The sequence below is a fragment of the Cydia pomonella genome, chromosome 28 (assembly GCF_033807575.1).
Source record: "Cydia pomonella isolate Wapato2018A chromosome 28, ilCydPomo1, whole genome shotgun sequence".
Taxonomy (NCBI): domain Eukaryota; kingdom Metazoa; phylum Arthropoda; class Insecta; order Lepidoptera; family Tortricidae; genus Cydia; species Cydia pomonella.
Window position 1 is genome coordinate 6,481,567 of NC_084730.1, and position 25,791 is coordinate 6,507,357.

A 25,791-nucleotide genomic window follows, 5' to 3' on the forward strand; every position below is an offset into this window, starting at 1 on the left:
CTGCAATTAAGTAAAAAAAACAGTGACATCCGCAGATTTGTGTTTGCTACCAAAAGGAGCAGTTTATGCATTACCCTGAGAAAAGCAGTAACACATAATGCTAACTATAAGGATATTATTTATTACGTGAATATCAAAACAATGTTAATACCTACGCAAAATAAATCATGTTGAATTTTTTTTTTGAAAACGCGCTTTAAATTGAAATTCATGTAGATAGAGAATTAAAATCCGGAATGTTCAATGAATTTGAGTTTGTAAAGTAGGAGATTTTAGAAATTATATCATATATAAACATAACCTATAAATATTCCTGCTTGTCAAACATTGTACTCACGTTCAATGCACATTTCTTGTAAATTAAGCTATTTTTCATCATTATTACACCTCACTAATGTACACAATAATAACTGTTTCAATATAAATCTTACTGCATGAACTAATTTTCTTTTTGTGAACGAAACCACAGCGAGCATATTTGTACTTTGTTTATTCATCCGCCTTATGTTTCTTGTGATTCCAAAACGAAAATGATGATTACTAGTGGTCATAAACTTATTCTTCATATAATTTAGACGAAATATCACTTTACTTTCTTTCAAAAACGTTAATTAATCCGTAAGATCGCTCTTTATTTATTTTCGAAAACGTCAAACTCAATTGTCAAAACAAAGCTAAAAGTGAAGAATATTGCTCTATGATCTATTTCAAAACTATCTAGGACATTCGTATTCTGTTCACCCTTTCTGTCAGTAGAAAAGGTGGTAAATTTAAAAAATGTACGTGAAAGGGAACTTCGCGCGTTCTTTCCTTGACATAGCGAATCGCCAGCGTGTTTTATAGACTAGAAACTTCATCTTAACTCCATCTAGTGCCGAGCAGCGACACCATGGCTGTCAGTGCCACTATTTACCGCTAGACGGAGTCGTAACGATAATTTGGGAAATTTTATTTTACGATCCGAAACACTACGACTATATGTTTATAATTGTATATTACATAATAAGACGAGTGAAATTTATTAAAGATAGAAATCTTTTGCCTATAATCCCTAAATTACTTTGTTTTTCGGAAATTTATAGATCGTCTAAGTACCCCTACTTGTCCCTAGATGGTTTCACTAGCGCTTGTTTGGCATATTACTTTATTTTCTATCCTAAATTTTATCCGCATTTATTTATGCTTAAAGATATATAATTTGCAATATATTTATTAATTATTTTTAATGCTAAATGAAATCGATCGTGTAAACATGCCCTTTCGTCATAGACAACATCTTCTCTAAGATCAATCCATGTGCGTGCGCTCTTATAATGTGACAAAATTAGAAATACGCTCAACCAACCCTAACATCTTACATAACGCAGCCTACGCAACTTAGTCAGATCGGACACGGTAAGGTCCTCCATAGATGGCGTAACTAACTAGAATCAAAATAGTTCAATAAAAAGCAAATTTTTTAGTTTTTAAGGTCTTAAATAAATGTATTTTATATTAATTCGAATAATAAAGACACATCTAATAATTTCTAAACCTGAATTATTGATTCATAGATATAATATTCCTAAAGATGGAGTCTAAGCTAGCTGACACCGTAGCCACACCCCAACATCTTGTCCACCAGTCAAGTGACTACGTCTAAAGTATCAATGCTTGCACTGAGAACAGCAACAAATGGGCCCTACGCTATAATATAACTGTGAAAATCGAAACCCTCCGTTCGCGGGCACCCCTCCTTGTCACACCAATCACGTCCCAATGAGAACAAAAGAGAGAGACTCCCGCAATTTTACAAATATTAGTTTAAAAGTTTTATTTTTAACTTGGTAAATTTTCCAAGAATGCCAATTAAGTACATTTTTTTTTTTTTTTTTCAAATAAAAACAGCAATGCGTACAAAACATAAATGATTCGTAATTACTAGATATTTTAAAATTAACGCCTCGCTTTATTTTCAAAATGGATTTAAAAAAAAACGGTTCAAACATATTTCGTCGATTTCTCGGTTAGGTCTCAGGACGGTATCTCCGATATTCATGTAGCTAATCATGAATCCACCCAACCCTTGGGACTTCCTAGAAACAAACTTCCCCATATTGTGGGATATAAACCATCCAAAAACTAAGGAAAGAGTGTTGCGCCGCATGGCGAAGACATCCTTTATTGAAACGTATAATGTCAAATTCGGTGCTTTGTATAATAACAAAAATGTCAACAAATTTATTAAAACCATACAAAAACGTTACCAACGTAAACGTGTAAGTAAATTATATTACAATCCGTATATCTTATGTATATGTATATATATACATCATTACTTATTTTTACTTATCATCTTATGATTAGGATTAAAACTAATCTTTTATCCTATTCTTGCTACATTAACTATTTGACTGCTTAAACTCGATTGACATGTATTAATCTCTTATTTTATTTTTCCCTTCTTTTTTTTTTTTTTTAGAAACAGTCTTCAAAAGTTTCAGCTACAAATACTTCAGGTCCTATTTCACAAGTCAGTATTTTCTTATTTCTGTTTTTTATTCTCTTATCTTTTGATTTACATTAATCTGTTAAATCAAAGTATTATGATTTTATTTCTTTTTTTTTTTTTTAGTCGAGCAAAACACAACCAGATGCTATAACTAATCAAGGATCTATGTTTGGGGTAAGTTCTTCTATATGCTCACACATACATTTACTAATTAAGTATTTAATTAACTAATTTAACTATTTTGTTATCATTCTTACTCATCCCCGGGTTTGACATTTTGAAAGAGAAAGAGAAAAAAAAAGAAACGTAATAGTTACAGATTTTTTTTTTATTAATTTGTTTTAGAATGAAGAATCCCATTACCACTCCGCAGTCCAGCAATTCCCGACAAATAGCCCTTGGTCAATTGATTTTAACAACGTTTTTAATGAGGTAATAAAAAAACCTTTTTTTTCATCATATCATCAACATAAATATTATCTTAAGGTGGTTCGATTTTCATACAAAAAACAATCGCTATTTATTAATTAATTACACAATAATTATTACATAAATAGTTGCGCATCTATCTACTTTCGAATATTCATTTGCGCTAAATTAATAGAAAAACTTTGTTTCATACAGAAATCATGCAATAATCAACGTTATATTTTTATAAATTTTACTCATGTGTGTGTGACAAATGTCGTGTACAAATACATTGCGGCGTTGCCACCCCGCCTCGGACGGCCATCGGCGCGACGTTGCGATGTTTGACGCGTTTTTAGCTGACTCTGTCGACACTGACACTCAGTGTGACCAGGCGTACGATAATTGTCGTACATGTACGATAATTTGGGCCCCGGTATGACGTAACGTTCCAAAGAGCATTATCGTACACTAAAGTACTATAATTTCAGCCCTTGGATGATGCCACCTTAAAAGTCTAGTAATTTGAAGCAAAATATGACACTTTCTCTCAGAAATAGGCTAAAATTAGTATCTTTTGGGTGTTCGGCTCCTTGGTGTAAGTTTAAAATGTCACAATTTCCTGTATACCGTTTGAGTCTATCCCAAAAATACACAAACATAAACAGATTTTTTGCGCAATTTAGACGAAAATTGTCTTTTTTTTATTATTAATTGGAAATTTAAGCTTATTTTGCTAGACATTTTTAGGGGCTGCCTTTTTGATTGGCGTACGATATTTTTTTCAACGGTACAATAATATTGACACTCAAGTACGATAATTCTCTTCCGCTCACCTGGCAACACTGCTGAAACTTGACAGGACCTGGGGGCCTACCGCGAAAACCTAAATTCGCAAATTGCGGGGATCTTTCTCTTATACTCTCACTAAGACGTAATTAGAGTGACAGAGAAAAATGCCCGAAATTGACGAATTTCGATTTTCCCGGCAGCCGCCCTGGTGCTTCAGGTACTTGATAGAAAACAACGCTGCCGCATGTTCTGAATTGTGATTTTATGTGTTTTTGGATTGAAAATGATAGCAACGTCTAAATCAAGTTACAAAAATCACCGATATTCTGGTCCGCGAAAAACCAGGAAAAGTGTAACTGTAATTGGAGTCTACAAAAATGACCAATTCATAGAAAATATGACCTAGAAACTAGTTCACTTTTATAAAACTCAATTTTGCTTGAGATTGTACTTAGGCGAATACCTAAGGGAGCTAAGTGTATTGATCTTGAATAATTAGTTGGCTAATACATATATGACTCCAACATGATATGGACATTTACATCATAACTATTATACCTAGTTGGTTACTAAGTTCTGTTACTCGATTTCTTTCTTTCTTCCTAGCGTTGTCCCAGCATATTGCCACGGCTCAATGGAGCTTGGGATCCGCTTTGACAACTAATCCCAAGATTTGGCGTAGGCACTAGTTTTTACGAAAGCCACTGCCATCTGACCTTCCAACCCAGAGGGTAAAACTAAGCCTTGTTGGGATTAGTCCAGTTTCCTCACGATGTTTTCCTTCACCGAAAAGCGACTGGTAAATATCAAATGATATCTGTTCTGAAGTTCTGGTACTCGATTTGCAACCTCTTTATTTCCGTTAAAACAAATGCTACCGAAAAAAAAAATGTCATAATGTGGTGGATTTGTGAGCTATAATTATATACCACACATAACGCTTATCTCGTCGTATCTATAATGAATTGGGGCCTAAAAGAGAATCGTATTCCAATTTTTTGAAACGCTTGTATTACTTTCTGTATTAACTAAAAGTTGCCTTAAAATTCAGCTTTTATACTAAAAACGGCTTTAAATATGTTAAATTAACAAAATATATTTTGACAGATGCTTTCGCGCCCAAAACGCTCTTTCAAAATTGTGTGACGTCACAGTTTATGGTTTTACACACGTAGAAGATACGAACTGTCAACTGATATTTGTCATTTGTTGTTAATCGCCTAACTGTCAACAGTGTCAATCCGAGAGTTGTGACGTCGTCAGAATCTTCAATGACGTTTCGAGTTTGGTCACGTGACGTGTGCCAAAAGATATTTTAAATTCAATATTTACAAAAATATGGTCATTACAGGTCCCCTAAAAGTAGTTTAACATGTTCTTATAATCCAAAAGAATTTCTTGGGATACAATTATGCCCTAAGATTTGTATATGGAAACAACCCTATTGCGTTGCACAAATGTGGGCACCCGCCAAACATGATTTTGAGTGTGTCATACTCAGGGCTAACACAGATTCATTTCTGTGAAAAAGGTGTGAAAACCGGAAACTGGAAACCGTTCTCGAACCAATAGTGAAGCCCTTAAGCCACACCCTATTTCAAAACCAGCCATGGATCTTTGAACAGGACTCAGCTCCTGCACATAAAGCAAAAACAACTCAAGCCTGGTTTCGAAGGAACAAAATTGACTTTATTGCCCACGAAGACTGGCCGTCCTCCAGCCCGGACCTTAACCCCCTGGATTATGCCATATAGCAGGTTATTGAGGAGAAAGCCTGTGCTAAACCCCACACAAATCTTAACTCCCTCAAGCGGGTCATAGTTAAGACAGTGACGGAATTAGACACGACAATCGTGCGTGCCGCTATTGATGACTGGCCTCGTCGTTTGAGGGCCTGTGTCAAAGCCAGAGGAGGCGATTTTGAATGATATTGTCATATGTAATTCCTGATTTTGTGTACTTCATTTTAATATATACTTTATTAAACTTTCGTTGGTATATTTTATGTAGATAAAGATTAATGCAGTAACAGAATTTAATAACCAACTAGGTAGAAAACAATGCAATACATAAACACATAAATTGGATATGATGTGATCCGTTGAATGAAATTGACAATAAATAAAATAAATAAATAATTTTCTATCTCTAGGCATTGTGTGAAACTTCTAGTTGTGTCAAAATATCGGGAAATCAATAATATAAACAAACATGGTAAATATCTCATTTCTTTTTATAATGGTTATAAATAGAAGGCCATGCAATTTTGTAACTCACTGTAATTTACTTAAATGTATCGTAAAAAAATGTTTTAATTCTACTGTAAAATAGTACCTACTTTTTTAAAGGCTGGGCAGTAAGGGATTGCTTTAATTTCAGAACAAAACAGCGTTTTTTTTTTTTTTGAAAAAAATTCTGGAAAATCTGACTTACAAATTTGGACTTACTTAGGTTCATTCTACTTAGAATCTTCTCCACCCTAGCATTAAAAACATATATCCTAAAATATCCATACCATTACGTCACATTTTAGTGTGAAAGAAATTTCAATGTAAAACTAAAATTTCAATACAAATTTTCAGTTTTTTTAACACGAGGACTGATTATGCTAGTGATTCTGAGTTGGAAGAACCCAAAAATATCATGATGTATGAGAATCAGATTTTTAATATTTTTATGGAAAACGCTCATATTTCTCATAAAATAATTTATTAATAATAGGTACTTGATAATACTGATAACAAAAAAAAAAATAATGAGTCTCGAACCCACATCCTCTTGCATGTATTTCCACGTACATACCGCAACGCTATTGAAGCCTACTCACGCTGTGCCAAATTGTCTACTACAAGGATCCCAGTAAGACTGTTTGAATGTGTGAGTGATACTTAGAAATAGAGTCAAAAAACATTCTGTCGACATTAAGGTGTAGTTTTTGTACAATGAAGTGTTCAATGTTTGTTGTAATAGTTCAATATTTATTTAAAGAGTGCGCTAAACATAATTTACAGTATAGAAATACCAAGACTACTCCACAAAAAAATTAAAACTCAAAATTTGCAATTGTGGCGCCATCTAGTGAGGTTTAAGCTTTGGGTAACCTAGTCGAACCACCTTAACATATTATTCTTTTTTCCTTTTTTTATTTCTATGTTTCAGTTGGATATGCCTGTTAGCCAATTTCATCAAAATGCCACGGACTTGTCATCACGGGTATTTATATTTATAATTCCTTTTATATATCCTCATATCTTTATAATTCTTGTATTGCGATTACACCAGTTCTTATGTTCCTGTTCATTTCCCTTTCTTTTTAATTATCTCACAGCTAATTGTTATAGCTTTGTACTCGAAGATAACTTATTCGTTTTTAGATATTATTCTTTTCACACTTTAACAACTTCTCTCTTTGTTCACACTGTGGTTATCACCTGATAATTACTTTCTTTAGATAATGATTTGAGATACCTATGTCTCTACCCTTTCCTCGAACCGGACCATCGAGTAATTTCACATATTAAAAAAAAAACGATCTCCACCTTATATTGATAATCTGGCCCAATAACCATATAGCAGGTTCTTTGTTAAGATTACTAACACATTTTATTTATTTAAAATATAATTTTGTTTTCAGAATCCACAAAGCGATGATCAAGTTTAATAAGAATTCCTTTTTATAACTTTGTAAGGAAAATGTGTCATTTTCTTATAATCAGTGAGCCTATCCTAACCTATTCTAGCTCAAGTACCTATAAAACTTGTCATCTGTCAAACAATGACCAAAAAGCATAGCATAATGAACAAAAGATCGTACTAAATCTTCTTTAACTTATTAAAACAAATGACTTTGATTTATTTTACTTTTCTTTTTATAACCTAATTTCATCAACCTTTTTAATAAAAATAAAATTTATTATAAATATATAAATCCTTTTTTTTTTATTACAAATAAGGTTTTTGATTTTTTTAAATTGATCTTAAATAATCTCAAGTGTGACAAAAATTCAGAAACAATCTTGTAAAATATTTTTGAGACTCAATTTCTTCCGTTTTTTTTTTTTTTTATAATTTATTAATAAACAAATGCCAATTGCTACATCTTTCACCTCCTTTTATTTAATAAATAAACTGGTAATAGTTGTGCTTATTAAATCTAATAATACTGGTATCATATTATTTCAAATGTTCATGATCTGTAAGTTTCTGAACGCCTCGACGCTATACTCATAATTTCAACTCTTGCACAAGCGGGACCAGTGTTGCCTGGCACACGAAAGTTAACGTATACATACAATAATTTGGTTTCAATACGATGTAATTCGGTAAATCACTATTATATGCCAAAGTTCAATAAATTCGGCCTTATGACAGCAAAATATAATGCTCTCTCTAAAATAAGCTATAATTAGTCTCTTTTGTGTATTCAGTTCCTTGGTTACAGTTAAAATTGACGACTTTTTTTTTTTGTAAAGCGTTTGGTTTTATCACAAAATTACAGTTATTACACTGCAACTTGTGTTTTCCCTTGGTTATATATCGGACATGTAAGCTTATTTTGTAAGAAAATTTAGGGGTTATAAATGGATGATCTTTTGATATATATATATATTTTCTAAAACCATGAATTATGACAGTTAAGCACGACAACTTTCTTCCACTTACCTAGTAACACTTGATAAGATTGTCAATTACTCGATTTTACTGCAATCACTACCTCTGTACAATCTTTAACGTCTTCCTTAAGTCTATTCATGTTAATTTTCAGTGAAATATTTGCTGTGGTATAAAAGTAAGCATACTTTGACTGTGTAATATTCTCACAGTTCTCAATATCACTGTAAAGTTTGATTTCATGTAATGCCGAAGCTCGGTGACACTCATAGCCTTTGGATTCTATTAGCTATCTATAAGTGTAATTACGTAGTTTGTCATATTATAAAACATAAAATTATATAAAAGTTCCCAACTATTTGTCGAACAAGATCCTTGACGTGCTAAGAAATTTGTCATGGGAAACTATCTTTAAAAATTAGTAATCACAATAGCTGGTAGATTAAGCATGTGGAAAAATATTTGCACTAGGAACCTTCCTCAGGCTCAGTCTGTACCTATCATCTCCTTATTAAAGTAACTTTTGTTATTAGTACTGTCCCTCCATAATTATTATAGTAAGAATATTCTTCCCTGTGTTGTTAATTCCAACTTTTCCACGTTTCCCTTTTTTTTTTTTTTGTTTTAGTTCCAAACAATCATAAATTCAATCCAATTTATCAAGAAGGATAACCTGCAATTTATTTTCATGGTAATTATAATAAATTACAATGGATTAAACTCTCCGGAATCTGGTATTTATTACTCCTTCAATAACCTTTTTTAATTATTTTTAATTTCAGTGGTTTGACTCCTTGGTTAAAAAAATAATAAATTGTCCATTCCGTTTTAAATTCCTTGCCTATACTTTTGCTACAATAATTTATTTTTAATTTCTTATGGCCCTAAACAGCTCGCCATCGCACCATCTTGGGCATTTTTCTCCTTTTATATTTTTTTTTATATGTGTCTTGTCTTAGGCTTTTGTATAGTCTATTATTCAAAGGTTCTCACTGTTACTTAGCTTGTCATATTCTACCTATAGTGAAAATAAACACTTGAATGAGACTTAGAATTAAATTTACCCAGGCTAACCATTTGTCAATTTCCGTTTCAGGTTTTCTCGAGAATCCAACAGTGCCCTGAACTGTTCATCCTACAAGTTACATTCATCGGCTGTTTTTTTTTTTTTTTTATGAAAGGTAATTTATTTTATTATAATGATCCGTTTTAAATGTGAACTCATAGTATTATGTCCTGCAAGGCAAAGGTTTTTTTTTTTTTGTTATTAACCTGAATACCTCTTATATTATATTATGAACCCTAATATTCCCTTAAAAAGTTTTTATACATAAGTTTTTATTCTGCATTAACAATAATATCGCGCCCCCGTGAATGAATGTCAAAAAAAAAATTGTTATTACTTTGCCCAATTAAATCAGACTTTTAGGGAAAGTAAATTTTTCATTTTGATTTTGACTGAAATTTTCCTATGCTTGCATATTTTGTTTTAGATTATGAAAATCCACATCACTCCAGTCTCCTGTTTGATGACTGGCTCAAGATTTCTAATCTGTTACGAAGAATACCAACTATGACAAGAATATACTTTATCTAGCAAGATATCCTGATTGACTGTATGCTACACCTACTGGGTATATAGACTAAACATCAACAAATGATCTTGCCAAGTTAGACCTGCATGTTACTGATACTGGTTGGTATATTGAAACAAGTTAGTCCCAATGATAAAGTATGATTATCTGGATTGAATTCAGAGTTTTGAGTGTGATCACACTGACTAGTTACTCACCTAGGCCCAGCATACTTTCCTATATTTCCTCCTTTTATCTCTCCACGAACTGGCTCTCTGAAGTCTGGAATGCAGCTCTCGAACTCTTCCTTATTACTTCCTTAGTTTTCTATCAAATTCTCCACAATCATATATTTAGATGGCCAATCAGGTCTTTCAATTTTCATAATTTATAAGATTGATAGTTGACTTTGGTTGATTGTACCCTCGTGGTATATGCTTGTGATTCGAGTTGTTCATAAAATAAAACGACGAGTTTGCTTCGAATGATTTCCAGTGACTGCTTTATTGTATAAAAACAGTTTTTTACAAGTTGCGCATAGATGGCGCTAGTAGTCATTGAGTGATGAATATTTTGATATTTACAACACCCCCACTCAAAATATATTTTACAATAACTAAATAAATGGCAAAACACTATAAAGGTTGCCTACACTCTTACAATGCCTAAGGCATCCATAAATTTGTAATGCTTAACAGTGCTTAAACTTTTTGTAAGTAAATCAGCTGGCATATCAGCTGTGCATAAATACTTAACTATAACAATATCTTTAGTTATCAGGTCTCTACAGTAATGAAATCTTACATCAATGTGTTTAGTTCTGTTATGAAATACAGGATTAACTAACAATTTGTGTGCACTTTGATTATCATTATGCAAAGTAATTTTGTACATTTTCTTTGTGATTTCATACTGTAAGTTTCTTAAATATACCGCCTCCTTACAGGCCTCTGAAATACTAACATATTCAGCTTCGGTACTTGAAAGCGATATACATTTTTGTTTACTACAGCTCCAAGATATGACCGATCCAGACATTGTGAAACAAAATCCTGTGTATGATTTTCTATCATTAATATCGCTACACCAATCTGAATCTACGAAGCCCTGTATATTGACACTACCATCTTTACAATATCTTAAACCTATATTTTTAGTTTTCTTTAAATATCTTAGAACTCTTTTTGCATAAACCCACTGTTCTTCATTATTACAGTTATTAAATTGACTAAGATATGACACAGAATAAGCTATGTCTGGTCGTGTTAAGACCGCTAGATACATTAAGCTTCCTATAAGCTGTTGGTAGGGATTTTGACCCGATGTAACATTTTCCCTTTTACTCTTTAAATTTGCCTCCATTGGAGTATTTGCAGTCTTACATTCTGACATATTGAACTTCTTTAATATCTGATCAATATATTTTTCTTGACTTAGAGTAACAACATTATTTTTTGTATCAAATTTAACTGACATGCCGAGGCATTCCCTGACTTGACCCAAGTCTTTAATTTTAAAATTACTACTTAACATTTCTTTCAGATGTTTTAATTCTTGTGGGTCATTTGAGAAAATTAAAAAATCGTCTACATATAATGTTACCATGGTTCTACAATTGCCAACAATTTTAGTATATAAACATGGTTCTATTTTAGATTTATTATAACCATCTGCTAACATACAATTGTCCACTTTTTTATGCCAAACACGGGATGCCTGTTTGAGACCATATATAGCTTTACTTAATTTAAGTACCTTTTTGTCATCAGTACAAGCAAAACCTTCTGGTTTCTGCATGTATATAGTCTCATCTAGGTCTCCGTTCAAAAAAGCTGTTTTGACATCAAGATGAATTATATCTAAGTTTAACTGAACTGACAGTGCAAACAAAAGTCTTAATGTAGTATGTCTAACTACTGGAGAAAATGTCTCTTCATAATCTACACCATACTTTTGAGTACAACCTTTAGCCACGAGCCTTGCCCGATAACGCACATTATTGTCTGAGTCACACTTCTTTTTAAGAACCCACTTACACTTCACTATTGTACCACCACTTGGAGCATCAACAATTTCCCATGCTTTGTTGTCCTGGAAACTCTGTAGCTCGTCCTGCACAGCTTGCTCCCAAAACTCCTTCTCTGGTCCTTCTAGTGCTTCCTTCAGTGTGAGCTCATTATCAGGTTGGTCATCGTTCATGCACATAAAACCATACCTATCAGGTTTTCCTCGTTGTCTTACTGGAAAAACCCTTTTATTTTCTGTATTCAGGTCTTCATCACACACTGTCGACTCTTCTGAGGGCACATAAGTTTCATCATTTAAGTTTGTGCTACCTATGGAAACAAATGAGTCCTCTAGCTCACTGACCTTGTCTGTGTCCCCCACTGGTTCTGGGCATTGTGGACCAGGCCTCTGTGCAGACTCTTCTAGCATATCATCCACTGGAACAAGAGTTTCTTGATGAGTATACTTATCTTCCATTATAATGACATCACGACTGGTTGTGATACTTCTAGTCGTAGGGTTGTATACTCTGTACCCCTTGACATCCTCAGGATAACCAATAAGTATGCATTTTTCTGATTTCTTGTCCCACTTGAGTCTCTTTTCTTTTGGTATATGCTTCATGACTGTGCTGCCAAATACTCTGATGTGTGCAAGATTTGGCTTCTTCCCTGTCCACAGTTCATAAGGTGTACGATCTTTCAGCCCATTTTTCACAATGCGGTTCTGTAAATAAACAGCACAATTAACGGCTTCTGCCCAAAATTCTTTACCAAGATTTGCTTCAAACAAGAGGCATCTGGCCTTCTCTGTAGCCGTACGTATTGTCCTCTCACTCAAACCGTTCTGTTCGGGCGTGTATGGATTAGACTTCTGATGAATTATTCCTGCTTGCTTTAAATAATTATCGAAATCTGAATTACAAAATTCTCCACCATTATCACTGCGTAGGTTCCTTATTTTCTTTGATGTAAAATTCTCTACCTTTGCTTTATATTCCATAAAGCACTGTAGAGCTTCACTTTTATTCTTTAAGAAAAACACATGAGTCATGCGGCTGTAATCATCGATAAAGAGAAGAAAGTACCTGGAGCCTCCAAGAGACGGACTTTCCATGGGGCCTGCAACATCACAATGCACTACATTCAGCAGCTCTGTACTTCTGTTACCTTCATGAGCAAAAGGCAACCGACTCTGCTTTCCCTCGCAGCACACAGCACAATTTGACTTGCTAATATCTGCCTTCTCTTCCAACCTGATGCCTTCTACAGCATTCTGCATTTTATTCATGCTATGACTACAAACATGACCTAAGCGGCGGTGCCAAAGGGACGGCGATTCTACTACGGAAGCCACAAAACATGTCACTGTATCCAGTTTATAAACACCATTTATAAGTGTTGCCGTAGCTACCAATGTTCTCTTCTTATTAAAGATTTTACATCCATTCACCGTAAACTGCACCTTATTTCCTTGTTTTATCAGTTGACTAACTGACAAAAGGTTTGTAGTCAAGCTAGGAACACACAGTACATTTTCGACCACTATGTCGTAATCACACTCTTTAGTTGAAGTCGTGATATTCATATTTCCGCTACATATCACAGGTACTCTAGTCTTGTTAGCGACCATAATTTCTTTATCAAAAGAGCCTGAATAACAAGCATCAATCACCCAATGTTCATTGCAAGTAATGTGAGAACTCGCACCGCTGTCAACGTAGAAATCGCTTTTCTGAAAGTCTCCGGTATAAAATACAGCACTAAAAGCATGACTTATTTTGTTTTCACGTTCAATTTTTTCACATTGATTACGATAATGTCCATACTTTTTACACTGATAACATTTGACGTTTCGTTTCTCCTTGACATTGACAGATGACGTCTGTGCGGCCGCGCCATCCTTGCGAACCACAGACTTGTTATTTTTTTTATGTTGGCTGCGGAAACATGCTAGAGCGTTAGTCACATCACTATTTTCCGGTTCCATGTCCATCAACTTAGCTTTAATGGCGTCCGTGGTGATATCCATGCCGGCATGTTCTATGGCCATTATCATCGGCATATATTTTTCACTTAATCCCGCTAGCATGATAGAACCGATCCACTCGTCACTTATATTGAAACCCGTTCCGGACAATTTCTGACCCGCCTCAACAATTTGAGTCACGTAGGACGTCATTGATGTACAGTTTTCAAGTCGAACTGATATAAGATTCCTCAACAAGCTAATCCTTCTTGTAAAACCAGAGTCATCAAATAGTTGCTTCAATTTTGTCCATAACTCGTACGATGTCTCGACATTTCTTATATGAATGTAGATAGACGGATCTATTGTCAAAATCAATTTAGCTTTCGTTTTGCTATCTTCTGTCGTTGTCGACGTCGTAGCTGCATCTGATTTTATGCACTTAACCATGCCTTCTAGCACCAGAAAGTTCTCAACTGCAAAACACCACTCACTATAATTTTCGCGACCTTTTAATTTCGGTACGTTCACTAAATAACTTGAGCTGGCAGCCATGATTTTCAATAACGGCTTCCACCAATTACTATTTTCGCACAGTTTTACTTCACTTTTTAGTCCAATCGTAAAACACACAAGTCCTTTAGTCTATCCCGCTAAACTGCTGATAATTCTGACTAATATCTTGTAAAATAGTAATTATAAGCTGCTGGAGCACATAACCTAAAATAAAACGACGAGTTTGCTTCGAATGATTTCCAGTGACTGCTTTATTGTATAAAAACAGTTTTTTACAAGTTGCGCATAGATGGCGCTAGTAGTCATTGAGTGATGAATATTTTGATATTTACAACAGTTCATATGAATGATTATTCCAATGCGCAACAAAAGTCCATCTGCGAACCCTCAAGCCTTAATTTTCTTACTTAAAACTCCGTATTTCATAAATTGTTGAGGGTCGCAAATAACCTCCTATTTCGGTTGGAACATATCTTAGGTTATCCTTTTGGGAGCTAAATGGAAACCAAGTAATACAAAACAAAATTTATTTATTTATTTCAGTCATATATCATCATAAAAGCAAAAGACAACATTGAAAACATTATTTTTCCTAAACAGAACACATATTATATAAACTTAAAATTAGTAAATTCAAGATATTCTACGCCTACAAGTATTTAACTTACACTTATCTATCTTTAACTTACAAATATTTTAACAAAAGACAATCAACTAATAGTAATCAAAAATCTTTTATCATATCATAATCAATGATTTTTATTATTATTTTCTATACCAATGAAAACAAAATTAACAATATTTTTAATTTTTATTATCTTAATCAATTTTAATGAATTATTTAATTTACTCAACCTTAAATCAACTATTATTTGTAGTGCAGATTTAATGTGACATTTTGCTCGCCCCCGGATCAGTTATATCAGTTTTGCCCTTATAATATCTGGAAAGATGAATTGTATTAAACTTTCCTCTGACTTTATTTGTATAAGGATCTACTAGAATGTGCACATTTTGGAAAGGGATTGCGGCGACGACATAGGGACCCTCATAAATCGCCTCAAACTTTTTGGTGATTTTTTGTTGAGCGATAGATTTGTTAATTTTCTTCACCTTAACCCAGTCTCCTACTTGATATTGTATTAGTTTAAAATTTTGATTAAATTTAGCTTGTCTAGTTTCTGCTGCCCTTTTTGAATTTAATTTCACCTTCTCTCTAATGTCTTCTAAATTCATTTGAATATTTCTTCTAATGTCTTTATCAAAAGATAACTGAGTAGGCTGGCCATACATTACCTCACATGGCGTGTACCCAATGCTGTCATGGAAAGTGTTGTTGTATAGGACTTCTATTTTTGGTAGGAACTTAACCCAACTCTGATGTTTTTTTTCGCAATAAGTCCTAAATAACCTACCGAGCTCTTTATTGACCCTTTCAGTGGTGTTTGGTCTTGGGTTACGGACCGTGGTATAAATTACTTTTACCCCTTCATTTTTCATAAACTTACACCATTGTTTACTTGCAAACTGGCTGCCATTATCGGTCATTACCGCTTTTGGTTTGATAATTCTGAAAAACTGCTTCATTTTTCCTACTACGGTTGCAGCGGTTGCCTTTCGTAAGGCATATAGTTTAACGAATTTACTAAAAGAATCCTGAACTACTAAGATATAGCTCATGCCAAATTGTCCTGAAGGTAAGGGTCCGTATAAATCGGCCATGATTAGATCTCCGATGTTACTAGTAGTTATTGATTGACAAGGCCCCACGTATTTTACTTGGTCAGTTTTCACCATTTGACAGACAGGGCAAGTCCTTATTATTTCTTTCACATCTCTTGTTAAACCCCTCCAATAAAATCGATCCTTTATGTACTTTATGACTTTATACGCCCCCTGGTGTCCCATTTCCAAGTGTACCTGTTGTATAGTTTCAACTATCATCTCCTGCGGTAAATAAATGACCCTTTCTTCCTTTCCGTCTGGTGTGAAATATAGAATTCCATTTTCAAGGGAACATCTTCGAATTATTTTCCCTGTTCTGTCTGAGGTAGTGCTGTTTCCTAATTCCTGGATAATTTGGCTTATTTCCGGATCTTTTCTTTGTAATTCCGTCATTTTTTTCATTTTATAAATCAAACTCCTATTCACCCCTGTTTCTGTGTAAAGTATCTCTGGTAGTCGTACCTTATCTTCTTGTAACAGGTCACCTTGAGGAGGATATCTGGATAACACATCTGCCCCTATATTTTCCCTGCCTTTTATATGTTGGACTTCATATTGGAATTGTTCTAGATAATTTATCCATCTTATGACGCGTGCATTGTATAATTTCCAATTTTTTACAAATAATAAAGCTTTGTGATCGGTTTGTATGATGACTTTTGATCCCCTTAGGTAAGTCTCAAATTTTTCTAAACAGGCTATTACAGCGTAAAATTCTTTTTCTGTCGTAGTGTAGTTTAATTGGGCACCTCGTAAGGATTTACTGTGAAAACCTAATATTCTCATTTGTCCCTTTTCGTCTAATTGGTAGAGAACCCCGGCCAACCCTATACCTGAGCTATCAGTTTGTAAATAATAGGGTTTTTTGAAGTCGGGGTGTTGAAGCTGTACTACATCAATGAAGCTATTTTTTATTTTTTCAAAAGCTTCCTGTTCTTGTAATCCCCATTTCCAAGATACATTTTTCTTTAATAAGTTGCATAAAGGCTGTATATAATTATTGTAGTTAGGAACGAATCTCCTATAGAAATTACAGAGACCTAGAAATGCCCTAACATGCTTGATTTTCTTTGGAGCTGGAAAGTTCTGTATTGCTTTTATTTTTTCAGGATCTGTCCTTATTCCATCAGTGGATATTATGTAACCTAACATATTTACTTCTTTGCACAGAAATTTGCATTTCTCTAAGTTGCAAGTAAGTCCAGCCCTCTGCAGTTTACCCAAAACTATATTTATATGCTCTAAATGTTGGTTCAGCGTGCCGGTTGTTATTATTGCCAAGTCATCTAAGTAATTGACACAGAACTCCCTAACATCGTGTCCCAATATATGATCCATAGCCCTACTAAAACTCCCTACTGAAGTCTTAAGTCCTTGCGGTAGCACGTTGTATACATACGACTTCCCATTAAATGTGAATCCCGTATATTTTTTACTTTCCTCCGATATGGGGATCTGAAAATACGCATTGTTTAAATCAATTACGCTAATGTAATTAGCTCCGTGAAAAGAATTTAAAACGTCTAACTGTAAAGATGGTTTTTCTGTTTCCGCAATCATGTATTTATTTATTTCCCTTGCATCTAACAGAAGTCTGATGGATCCATCCTTTTTCAGGGTAAATGTTAGTGGGCTGCAATATTCTGTCTGTGACCGACTTATTATTCCCTGACTTTCTAGTTCCATTAATTTACTTTCAACTTTGTCCCTATAAGAATAAGGTACAGGATACGTTTTTTTTACAACTGGTGTATGATTTTCCATTTTAATTATATGTTTATAACAATTTGCTCTACCTAATCTAGCTTCAAATAATTTATGATATTTTTCTAGGAGATCCTGTAAAGCCTCTCGTTCATTGCTTGATAAAACTATTCCCGTGGTGTAAGTACCGTGTCTGTAGGGTTCTTCTATATACGCTTGATTTCCCCAATCACATTTATCTTCCTGAGTATGAAATCTAACCCATACGCTCTTATCATTATGGCGAATGTTTACCCCGCAATCATCTTTACAGAGCTGTATTGTTGCCTCTTTTTCTTTTAACCAGTCAAATCCGAGTATCAAAGGGAAATTTAAGTCGGGAATTACTACAAAGTTAACGTCCATTTCGAGAATTTCTAGTTGCACAGGTAATAAAACCATGTATTTAATTTCCTTACTTTTATGTCCGGAAGCTGATTTTATGTAAAAGGATTTGATGGGCATGATTGGAATATCGGGATGTCTGTGTCTTATTTCATCCCATAGTTCCTGTGATATACATGTGACATCACTACCCGTGTCAAGTAAAGCAGCTATATCGCAATCCCTAACATGAATTATTATTTCAGATCTAAAATGTTCACGTTCGTTTTTTTCATTTTCTATCTCCTCAAAAACTGAAGTAATTACCTTTTCGCTCCCTATCAATTCTAGTTGTTCCCCTTTTAATTTTAAAACGTTTACTATGCAATTTAATTCTACAGCTTCTGTTTGATCGTTTTGAATGTAACCTAAACCTTCATTTTGTTCCCTACTAGGTGATTTGACCTCTATGGGTGCACGCAATCCCCTTCCATTAATGCCTATTAACTGCCCGGGTTTCCAATTCATTTTAGTCATAATTTCTAAAATAGTGACCCTATCTACAGCTGATCCGGGGACTTTTTCACCAGCCTTTTCTAGTTTTCCGAATCTTCAATATTGATGCTCTGTACTGCCGCTGCGTTTCTTCGTTCAAGGTTCTCGGGTCGGCGCCAATTTGGATAGCTGTTCTGTGGCTGCGTCTTCTTTTTGTCAGTAGCCTTTGCTGTTGTAGTGTTAGTAGTGTTGAAACGAGGCTCCTGTTTATTAACGTCATCCATTGACCGTAGAAACTCGGCTGCCTCCAGGATGCTAATGGCTTTTGAAGTGATAAAAGCTTGCTGTATGTATCGTGGGAAATGCCGCATGATGTCTGTTACTAGCTGCTCTTCTGGTACAATATAGTTGAGTGTTTTGGCTTGGCCTACAATTTTAATAAAATAATTATGCATCGATGACTCTTCCGTCTTGTCCCATAGTCCATGTACAATTTTCCTTCGTAGTTCATTCTGCTCGAACTCCCCCCAGTGAGATTTTAGAAAATCCTTTTTGAAGTCTTCGACAGTAATCCATCGGTCTTTGTAAACTCGAGCCCAGTCTCGTGCAGGCCCTTCTAGGCATTCCAGAATGGTTTCTATTTCATGGCCTTCTACAGAAATTTTGCGTAGATATGCGTCCAGATCTTCTAGAAACGTGACAGGATGCGAAGGTATTTTTCCGAATTTTGGTCGTTCAACATTGATATTTTTTATGTTGTAGATAATGTTTTTCTTCTCTTGACATGTTAGTTCTGGTTCTTGTTCTTGGTAATTTCGTTCGCGCTCATCTTCAATGATTTCTTCAGATGTCTCCTGTTCTTGTGTTGGATAAATCGCGGCTTGTAATTCGTTTCTTAATTGACTTAAGCCAGCGACCATCTTCTGTTCTGTTCTTCTTAGCATATTAAAGAATAGACCTCTTCCTGTTGCTGCTGAAGTAGATGGCTTTTTTTTAATGGTTTTTACAACTTCCTGTCTTCGTGTTGGCTCTATGGAAGGCGTGATATTCTTTGTTCTCTTCGTTGATTCGTTGTCTCGAACCCTGGCTGGTGCCTGTTCATTGTCCCGAACCTTGGCTGATGCCGTCCTTTTCCTTGTCGGTCTATTCATTTTCTATTTTTCGTACCTTAAATTTGATTGATAAGTCTGGATCAGCTATAGCTATGGTTCTTATATTTGAGTATTATTTTAAATATAATATTTTAAATACTAACATTATATATGTTCTATCCATTTGTTTAAAAAAATATATACCCGATTAAAATATTATTTTAGTGTTAAAATTATACTACATGATCTTTTAATTTTGCTACTTATTATTTTCCAGGTATCAAGGCGCAAGAAAATGAATTTGTAATTGATTCTTTTGCAATGACACCTCCTGGTTGAGGAATAAGAAAGTAATCCCCTAACAACGGCGAAAAGAGAAGGAGTAAAGAAGATTGATAAACTTATTTAGTAGGCAATAACTCTAAGGCTTTTCATTTATTAAGTAGACAATAACTAAGGATTTTGTACATAGTAACAGTTTCAGAAATAAACGTTAGGTTTCTTGACTTTTATTCAAAACACAATAAAAAAAAAACAGAGTCCAAAACTCAGCGCACCCACTCCGTCTCACGCCAACAAAATGTAGCCTGAATGGCTACTTTTACTTTCTATCCTTGGTGTCGGTTCCACCAAAATGTGACCATTAAGGTTACGTTCTATCCTGGTCACGGCCTACCAAAATGTAACTTCCCCTACCTACACCCCAATCTACCCCATCTATTAAACCCCGGACCTAATAAAATAAGGAACCTAATCGTTATCAATCCCACCTTTAAAATTACCCCTAAAATTTACCCCAACAATAATTTTACCTTAACAATTATTTGGCCAAGTGATCGTCTAGATAAAGGTAGGACCCCTCGAAATGAACCGCGGTACCCTAAATTCTTTAATGAGTAACAACTAAATTTTGGACTCTGATTCTACCTGATTAAGTATTACCTAGACGTTAAGACTCGGAAATTTACTATACTAAATAATTTATTATGTTGAGAGGAAATAATCGATAGGATATTATGTTAAAATTCAACCCTCAGCAAAATACCATAAGATTAAGTTATTCCAAACCATTTCTATATTAAATATGACACCTTATAAGTAGAATGAAAATATATAACAATCGACAAGGTATGAGCAGTGTCACGGTAAAGGATATGGGCTCCGCCCCCACGCGCAAGGTCGTAGACGACGGGTGTAGCCTTAAGTTACAGAAACTATCAATGATTTTTGATGTAATGTAAGATATATTTTTAATAATTAATTAGAAAGATATTTAGTTATTGCAGCATATATGATTATATAAATATAAAAATATATTTGGTAAAATCCTGCTACTCCTATTAAGTCTTCGGGGTAACATTGAAGCAGCACTCCCGGGTTAAGCCCATTTACACACTTATATTAAGATTAAAATATTATTACCTATCAATCCTATCATCTTCTAAACGAGGTGTGAACGGATCACGCGTGCTGCCTCTAATGCTAGATGCAGGTCTGAAGACTCTTACTCCGATTAGCAATATCAATCGGGCCACCTACTATCTTATTAGCCAGACGGGCTATGACCAACGCTTCGCAACCCTATACAAACCTAGGGGCTGACGAAGAGAAGCGATAAGTATTCGTCAGACACCAATTACTTATCTTTTATATCCAAAAGCTAAGGCTACTAAGCCATTACCCAGTCCCCATAGCTAAAAGTAGGTTGAATTTCTAGGCCTTTCAAATGTATAAACGAAGTACAAGTTTAACTCATTACTGTACTTTATGAGATCGAACTATCAAGGTGAGTATTATTCCACTCAAAGATTCCAATGGACTGCGCTCGCCTGCCAAAGGGTCTCTAAAACAAACCATTCTTTTATCCCAGAATAGTCTGTGTTCCAAAACCCAACTTGATATGTAAGGATTGAATATATAAATACCTTAGGACCTGATCGAATACTCAGTACTTCGTCTCTACACCAAAAACCCAGAAATGAAAATAAATAGATATAAGATGTTACAGATAACCCTCAACTTTCCACTCAGAGTAACAGTCTGGAAGATTTAGGTAATTAAAACCCATTACCGGTATTTCACTAATATTATCATTAGTACACGTTATAAAACATAGCTTCACGTCATTAGAACCTTTTGAAAGATATATATATACACCAACCAATCGAATTTCTAGATCAAACCTAAGAGAGAGAGACCCTATAACAGTGTGTGTGACTCTACCCTATTCCTACCCTTAGACCCTAATCTAGTATGTCCAGAACACAGATCGTACTTACCATTGATCTAGTGATTTGGAACATACACAAGTGTATCCCTAAGTCTAAGCTGTAAGCATTCGGCCGACAAAACCGAGGTATAGCAAACCCTAGTGTCTGTGTGATTGGCCCCCTCCTCATCGCCACGTGGGCACGGTGGATGAGAATAGACCGCCCTAGCATGTCTATAGGTAATCAGCGCACTAGCACACACACCCGTACCAGTCACTTGGGATACCCTGCCATGACTAAAACTTTATCTGTGTTTGTTACCAATCATGACAGAAGCCCTCCCGTGACCAGCACTAGCATGAGCCAGAGCACCGAAATATATAAATATATTTAATACGAGACCTAGCCTCAATTACTGCAGACTTCAGTGAGCTGAGATTACTCTCAATGGCACGCACGTGATGCCCTCACATTCATCTAACAGCTGGACCTTGAGACTAAGGAGAGTATGCTCGCCTCTTATGTTGGTAAAGAAGAGACGCCAAGTCCTCTCAACTTGGATCAAAAGACTTCTAAACAGCTGCAATTTGACACCGTTAGGGAGCAGCTGATTAGATGGACAAACTGTTAGTCCAAACAGTGATCTGGCTTTATAAAATAACAAACTAACCTCATAGAAAGGTAATAAAATAACAAAATTAGATATAGTAACACAGATAAGAAAGTAAAGAATCTCCACCATAGCCTAAGCTTAGCATTACGACAACATTGTCTCCGCAATGCCAAACATAGACACAATTTACAAGTTTAAATTTACCAGGATAATTCCCAGCAAACACAAACAAATAGAAGGAATAGTAGAGAAACTTTACTTACCCAAAGCCAGAGATACCGCCAGTCCGATGGTTAAAGAATGAATGCCCATCCTCCGTACTTTACGGCCCTTTTATATACTTTAGTAGCGACATAACAGCGACATAACGGCGACTAGCGACATAATAGCGACATAACAGCGACATATTGGCGACTAGCGACATAATAGCGACATATCGGCGACATAATAGCGACATAACGGCGACATAATAGCGACATAACGGCGACATAATAGCGACATAACGGCGACATAGTAGCGACATAGTAGCGACATAACGGCGACATAATAGCGACATAATGGCGACATAACGGCGACATAATAGCGACATAATGGCGACATAACGGCGACATAATGGCGACATAACGGCGACTTAGTAGCGACATAACGGCGACATAGTAGCGACATAACAGCGACATAACGGCGACATAATGGCGACATAACGGCGACATAGTAGCGCGGCGACATAACGGCGACATAGTAGCGACATAACGGCGACATAATAGCGACATAACGGCGACATAACGGCGACATAATGGCGACATAACGGCGACATAATGGCGACATAACGGCGACTTAGTAGCGACATAACGGCGACATAGTAGCGACATAACGGCGACATAGTAGCGACATAACAGCGACATAACGGCGACATAGTAGCGACATAACGGCGACATAACGGCGACATAGTAGCGACATAACGGCGACATAATAGCGACATAACGGCGACTTAGTAGCGACATAATGGCGACATAACGGCGACATAATAGCGACATAATAGCGACATAACGGCGACATAGTAGCGACATAACGGCGACATATTGGCGACATAACAGCGACATAATGGCTTTTACGCACACAACGACAGGATTCGCTTGGTAGTCAGTTTAAGTAGACCAAAAAAATGATAAAATGAAACGTTTCAAAACCTATCAAGCATGAATATGCTAACATTATTATTTAACTTCAGGTATTATAGTTTTGTTTTCTGAAAATAACGTCTGTATTGTAATATTTTATGTTTATTATTAAGTTAGTAACTGAATGTTCTTTATTGCACCAATAATTATGCATTTATTCTAGGTTAACTTCAATTGATTATTATCATTCTTCGCAGCATTTTAAAATAAATAAAAAAATGAAAATTCACTGAGTGTTATGTATTTAATCGAAATCAGAAGTGGTAAAATACGGAAACGTGTCCTTCAAGTTGTAATTGTTAGAATACGGAGTGAAATCATGACTGAAAGATGCAAACGAAGAGTACTGTAGTTTTTCATTATTTTCTATGTGTTTTAATATAAAACCAAGGCCAATATTACGAAATAGGCATATGGCTAGTCACACCGGGTATCGTCCGTTAGAGACTTAGGTGTTACTTTAGACTCAGAATTAAATTTTAATTTACATATTGATAATATATGTAAGCGAGCTTATAAGAAGTTAGGGATGATTCTCAGGATCGGACAGCCCTTCAGGCGCCCCAATACTTATAAACTATTATTCTATTCCTTTGTTAGGAGTATACTTGAATTTGGTTCTGTTGTTTGGACGCCTCAATACCAAGTCCATATTGATCGTCTGGAAAGGATCCAAAATATTTTTTTAAAATCACTCTGTTACAGAACGGGTAATTATTTTGAACGTACTTCGTTAGCAGCGAAGCATTTTTGTGTTCCTTCCCTTGATAACCGAAGACACTATTTAGATATAATGTTCTTGTTTAAAATTCTTAAAGGAGCGATTAAATGTCCGAATCTTTTAGAATTAGTCACTTTCAGTTGTCCGCACCACCCCCTACGTCCTAGATCTCTATTTTATATCAGCTTTGCCCGCAAGAATTACTCTCGGCACACTTTTTTCAGACGAGTCCCTAGTTATTATAATAAGTACCTACTTGATATTGATCCTTTTCACACTTCATTGTCTAGTCTCAAAATGATACTTAGACGTAAATTGTTTTAGTTCAAGTACATATTTCATATAATTAAATATAATACAATGTACACAATGTATAAATGTAACTTTCCGGTTGTCCTAATACCTACCAAATATTAGTAAAAAAAAAAAAAAAAAATACAACATATCCGATAATTAATGAAACAGACAGTAATGTCAAACCTGTTTATTGTATTTTTTTCTCCTCAGAAGACTAGTAAATAGAATTTAAGTATGGCTCATGATTTCATGATTTCATTTTCTTTATGCTGTTGGTATGTATGTTAACATTATGTACTTAATAATGAACCTCCAGGTCTATGATTCTTAAGTATGTTAAGTTCTCTACATTGTACTTCAAATCCATTTGTATATGTGACTGTTTGTGTTCTAAATAAATGAAAAAAAAAAAAAAAAAACGCACAGGCTGCATCAGCATCGCAGTCGTAGTGTAGTACTTATGTACACGAAACTTTTTGGTATGTGTCTACCCATCTAATAACGAAGGTTCGTAAGAGAGTGAGGACACGTAAGCACATCTCCAAACTTACGCGGAGGCCCTCAAAGCTCATGGTCAAAAATTCTTACCGTCGGGCTTGTGGCCAACTGATTTTCTCGACGTAGATTACCGATTTTGTAGCGAATTTTGCTCTCTTGCACACCAGATGTGTCGGCCAGGCCGAGTTTCTGCAGAGCCGTGATCCTGCGACCTAATTGTCAGTGTTATAAAGGGCCCCGCGAAGGCCGAAAACTAAAAGTATCTTATCAAGTTGCGCTTTCGAGGTAAGCCAAAGGTTGAGCAGTAGGAGAACCGTGATTACATAGGTTCGATTTCAAGGCACTCTTTTGCAGTTCGCCGTTAAGTCTTATGCGACGCTAGGCCTTCTACTTTATGCAAACTGCCTCACTTTCACTTGGCTATGGATCCAAATCCAAGTCCTCTCTCGCAGCTGGGCCTTCTGCTTTGCTCACACCTCGCCGTTGGTTGTACTGTATGATAACGCGCCGCGATCGGACGCTCCGTTCT

General features: G+C 35.3%; 2 protein-coding genes and 1 long non-coding RNA gene across 6 annotated transcripts in view; all 3 read left to right on the plus strand.

The window, feature by feature from the left end:
- LOC133533090 (small ribosomal subunit protein eS1) overlaps window positions 1-25,791 on the plus strand; it is a 196,414-nt gene that overhangs the window by 90,684 nt on the left and 79,939 nt on the right. The gene's annotated exons all lie outside the window — the stretch shown is intronic.
- On the plus strand, window positions 1,998-7,352 carry LOC133532889 (uncharacterized). The gene is made up of 5 exons (XM_061871749.1): window positions 1,998-2,258; window positions 2,462-2,512; window positions 2,615-2,665; window positions 2,837-2,923; window positions 7,326-7,352. Exons 1-5 carry the CDS (start codon window positions 2,049-2,051, stop codon window positions 7,350-7,352), a joined length of 426 nt encoding a protein of 141 aa, XP_061727733.1. The 5' UTR covers window positions 1,998-2,048.
- On the plus strand, window positions 7,629-23,102 carry LOC133532920 (uncharacterized). 4 transcript variants are annotated; one of them, XR_009801772.1, is made up of 4 exons: window positions 7,629-8,480; window positions 8,931-8,993; window positions 9,399-9,998; window positions 20,023-23,102. It is a non-coding gene; the product is annotated as an uncharacterized LOC133532920 (long non-coding RNA). The 4 variants fall into 4 exon arrangements; XR_009801770.1 differs by lacking the exon at window positions 8,931-8,993 and having other exon boundaries at window positions 7,901-8,480; window positions 9,399-9,483; window positions 9,796-9,998; XR_009801769.1 differs by lacking the exon at window positions 8,931-8,993 and having other exon boundaries at window positions 7,889-8,480.

Bases quoted from the DNA above. Each gene is read 5' to 3' on its own strand.
- LOC133532889 (XM_061871749.1), top strand. From the start codon at position 2,049: ATGAATCCACCCAACCCTTGGGACTTCCTAGAAACAAACTTCCCCATA. The intron at 2,259-2,461 runs GTAAGTAAATTA...TTTTTTTTTTAG, and splicing joins AACGTTACCAACGTAAACGT to AAACAGTCTTCAAAAGTTTC. The intron at 2,666-2,836 runs GTAAGTTCTTCT...AATTTGTTTTAG, and splicing joins ATCAAGGATCTATGTTTGGG to AATGAAGAATCCCATTACCA.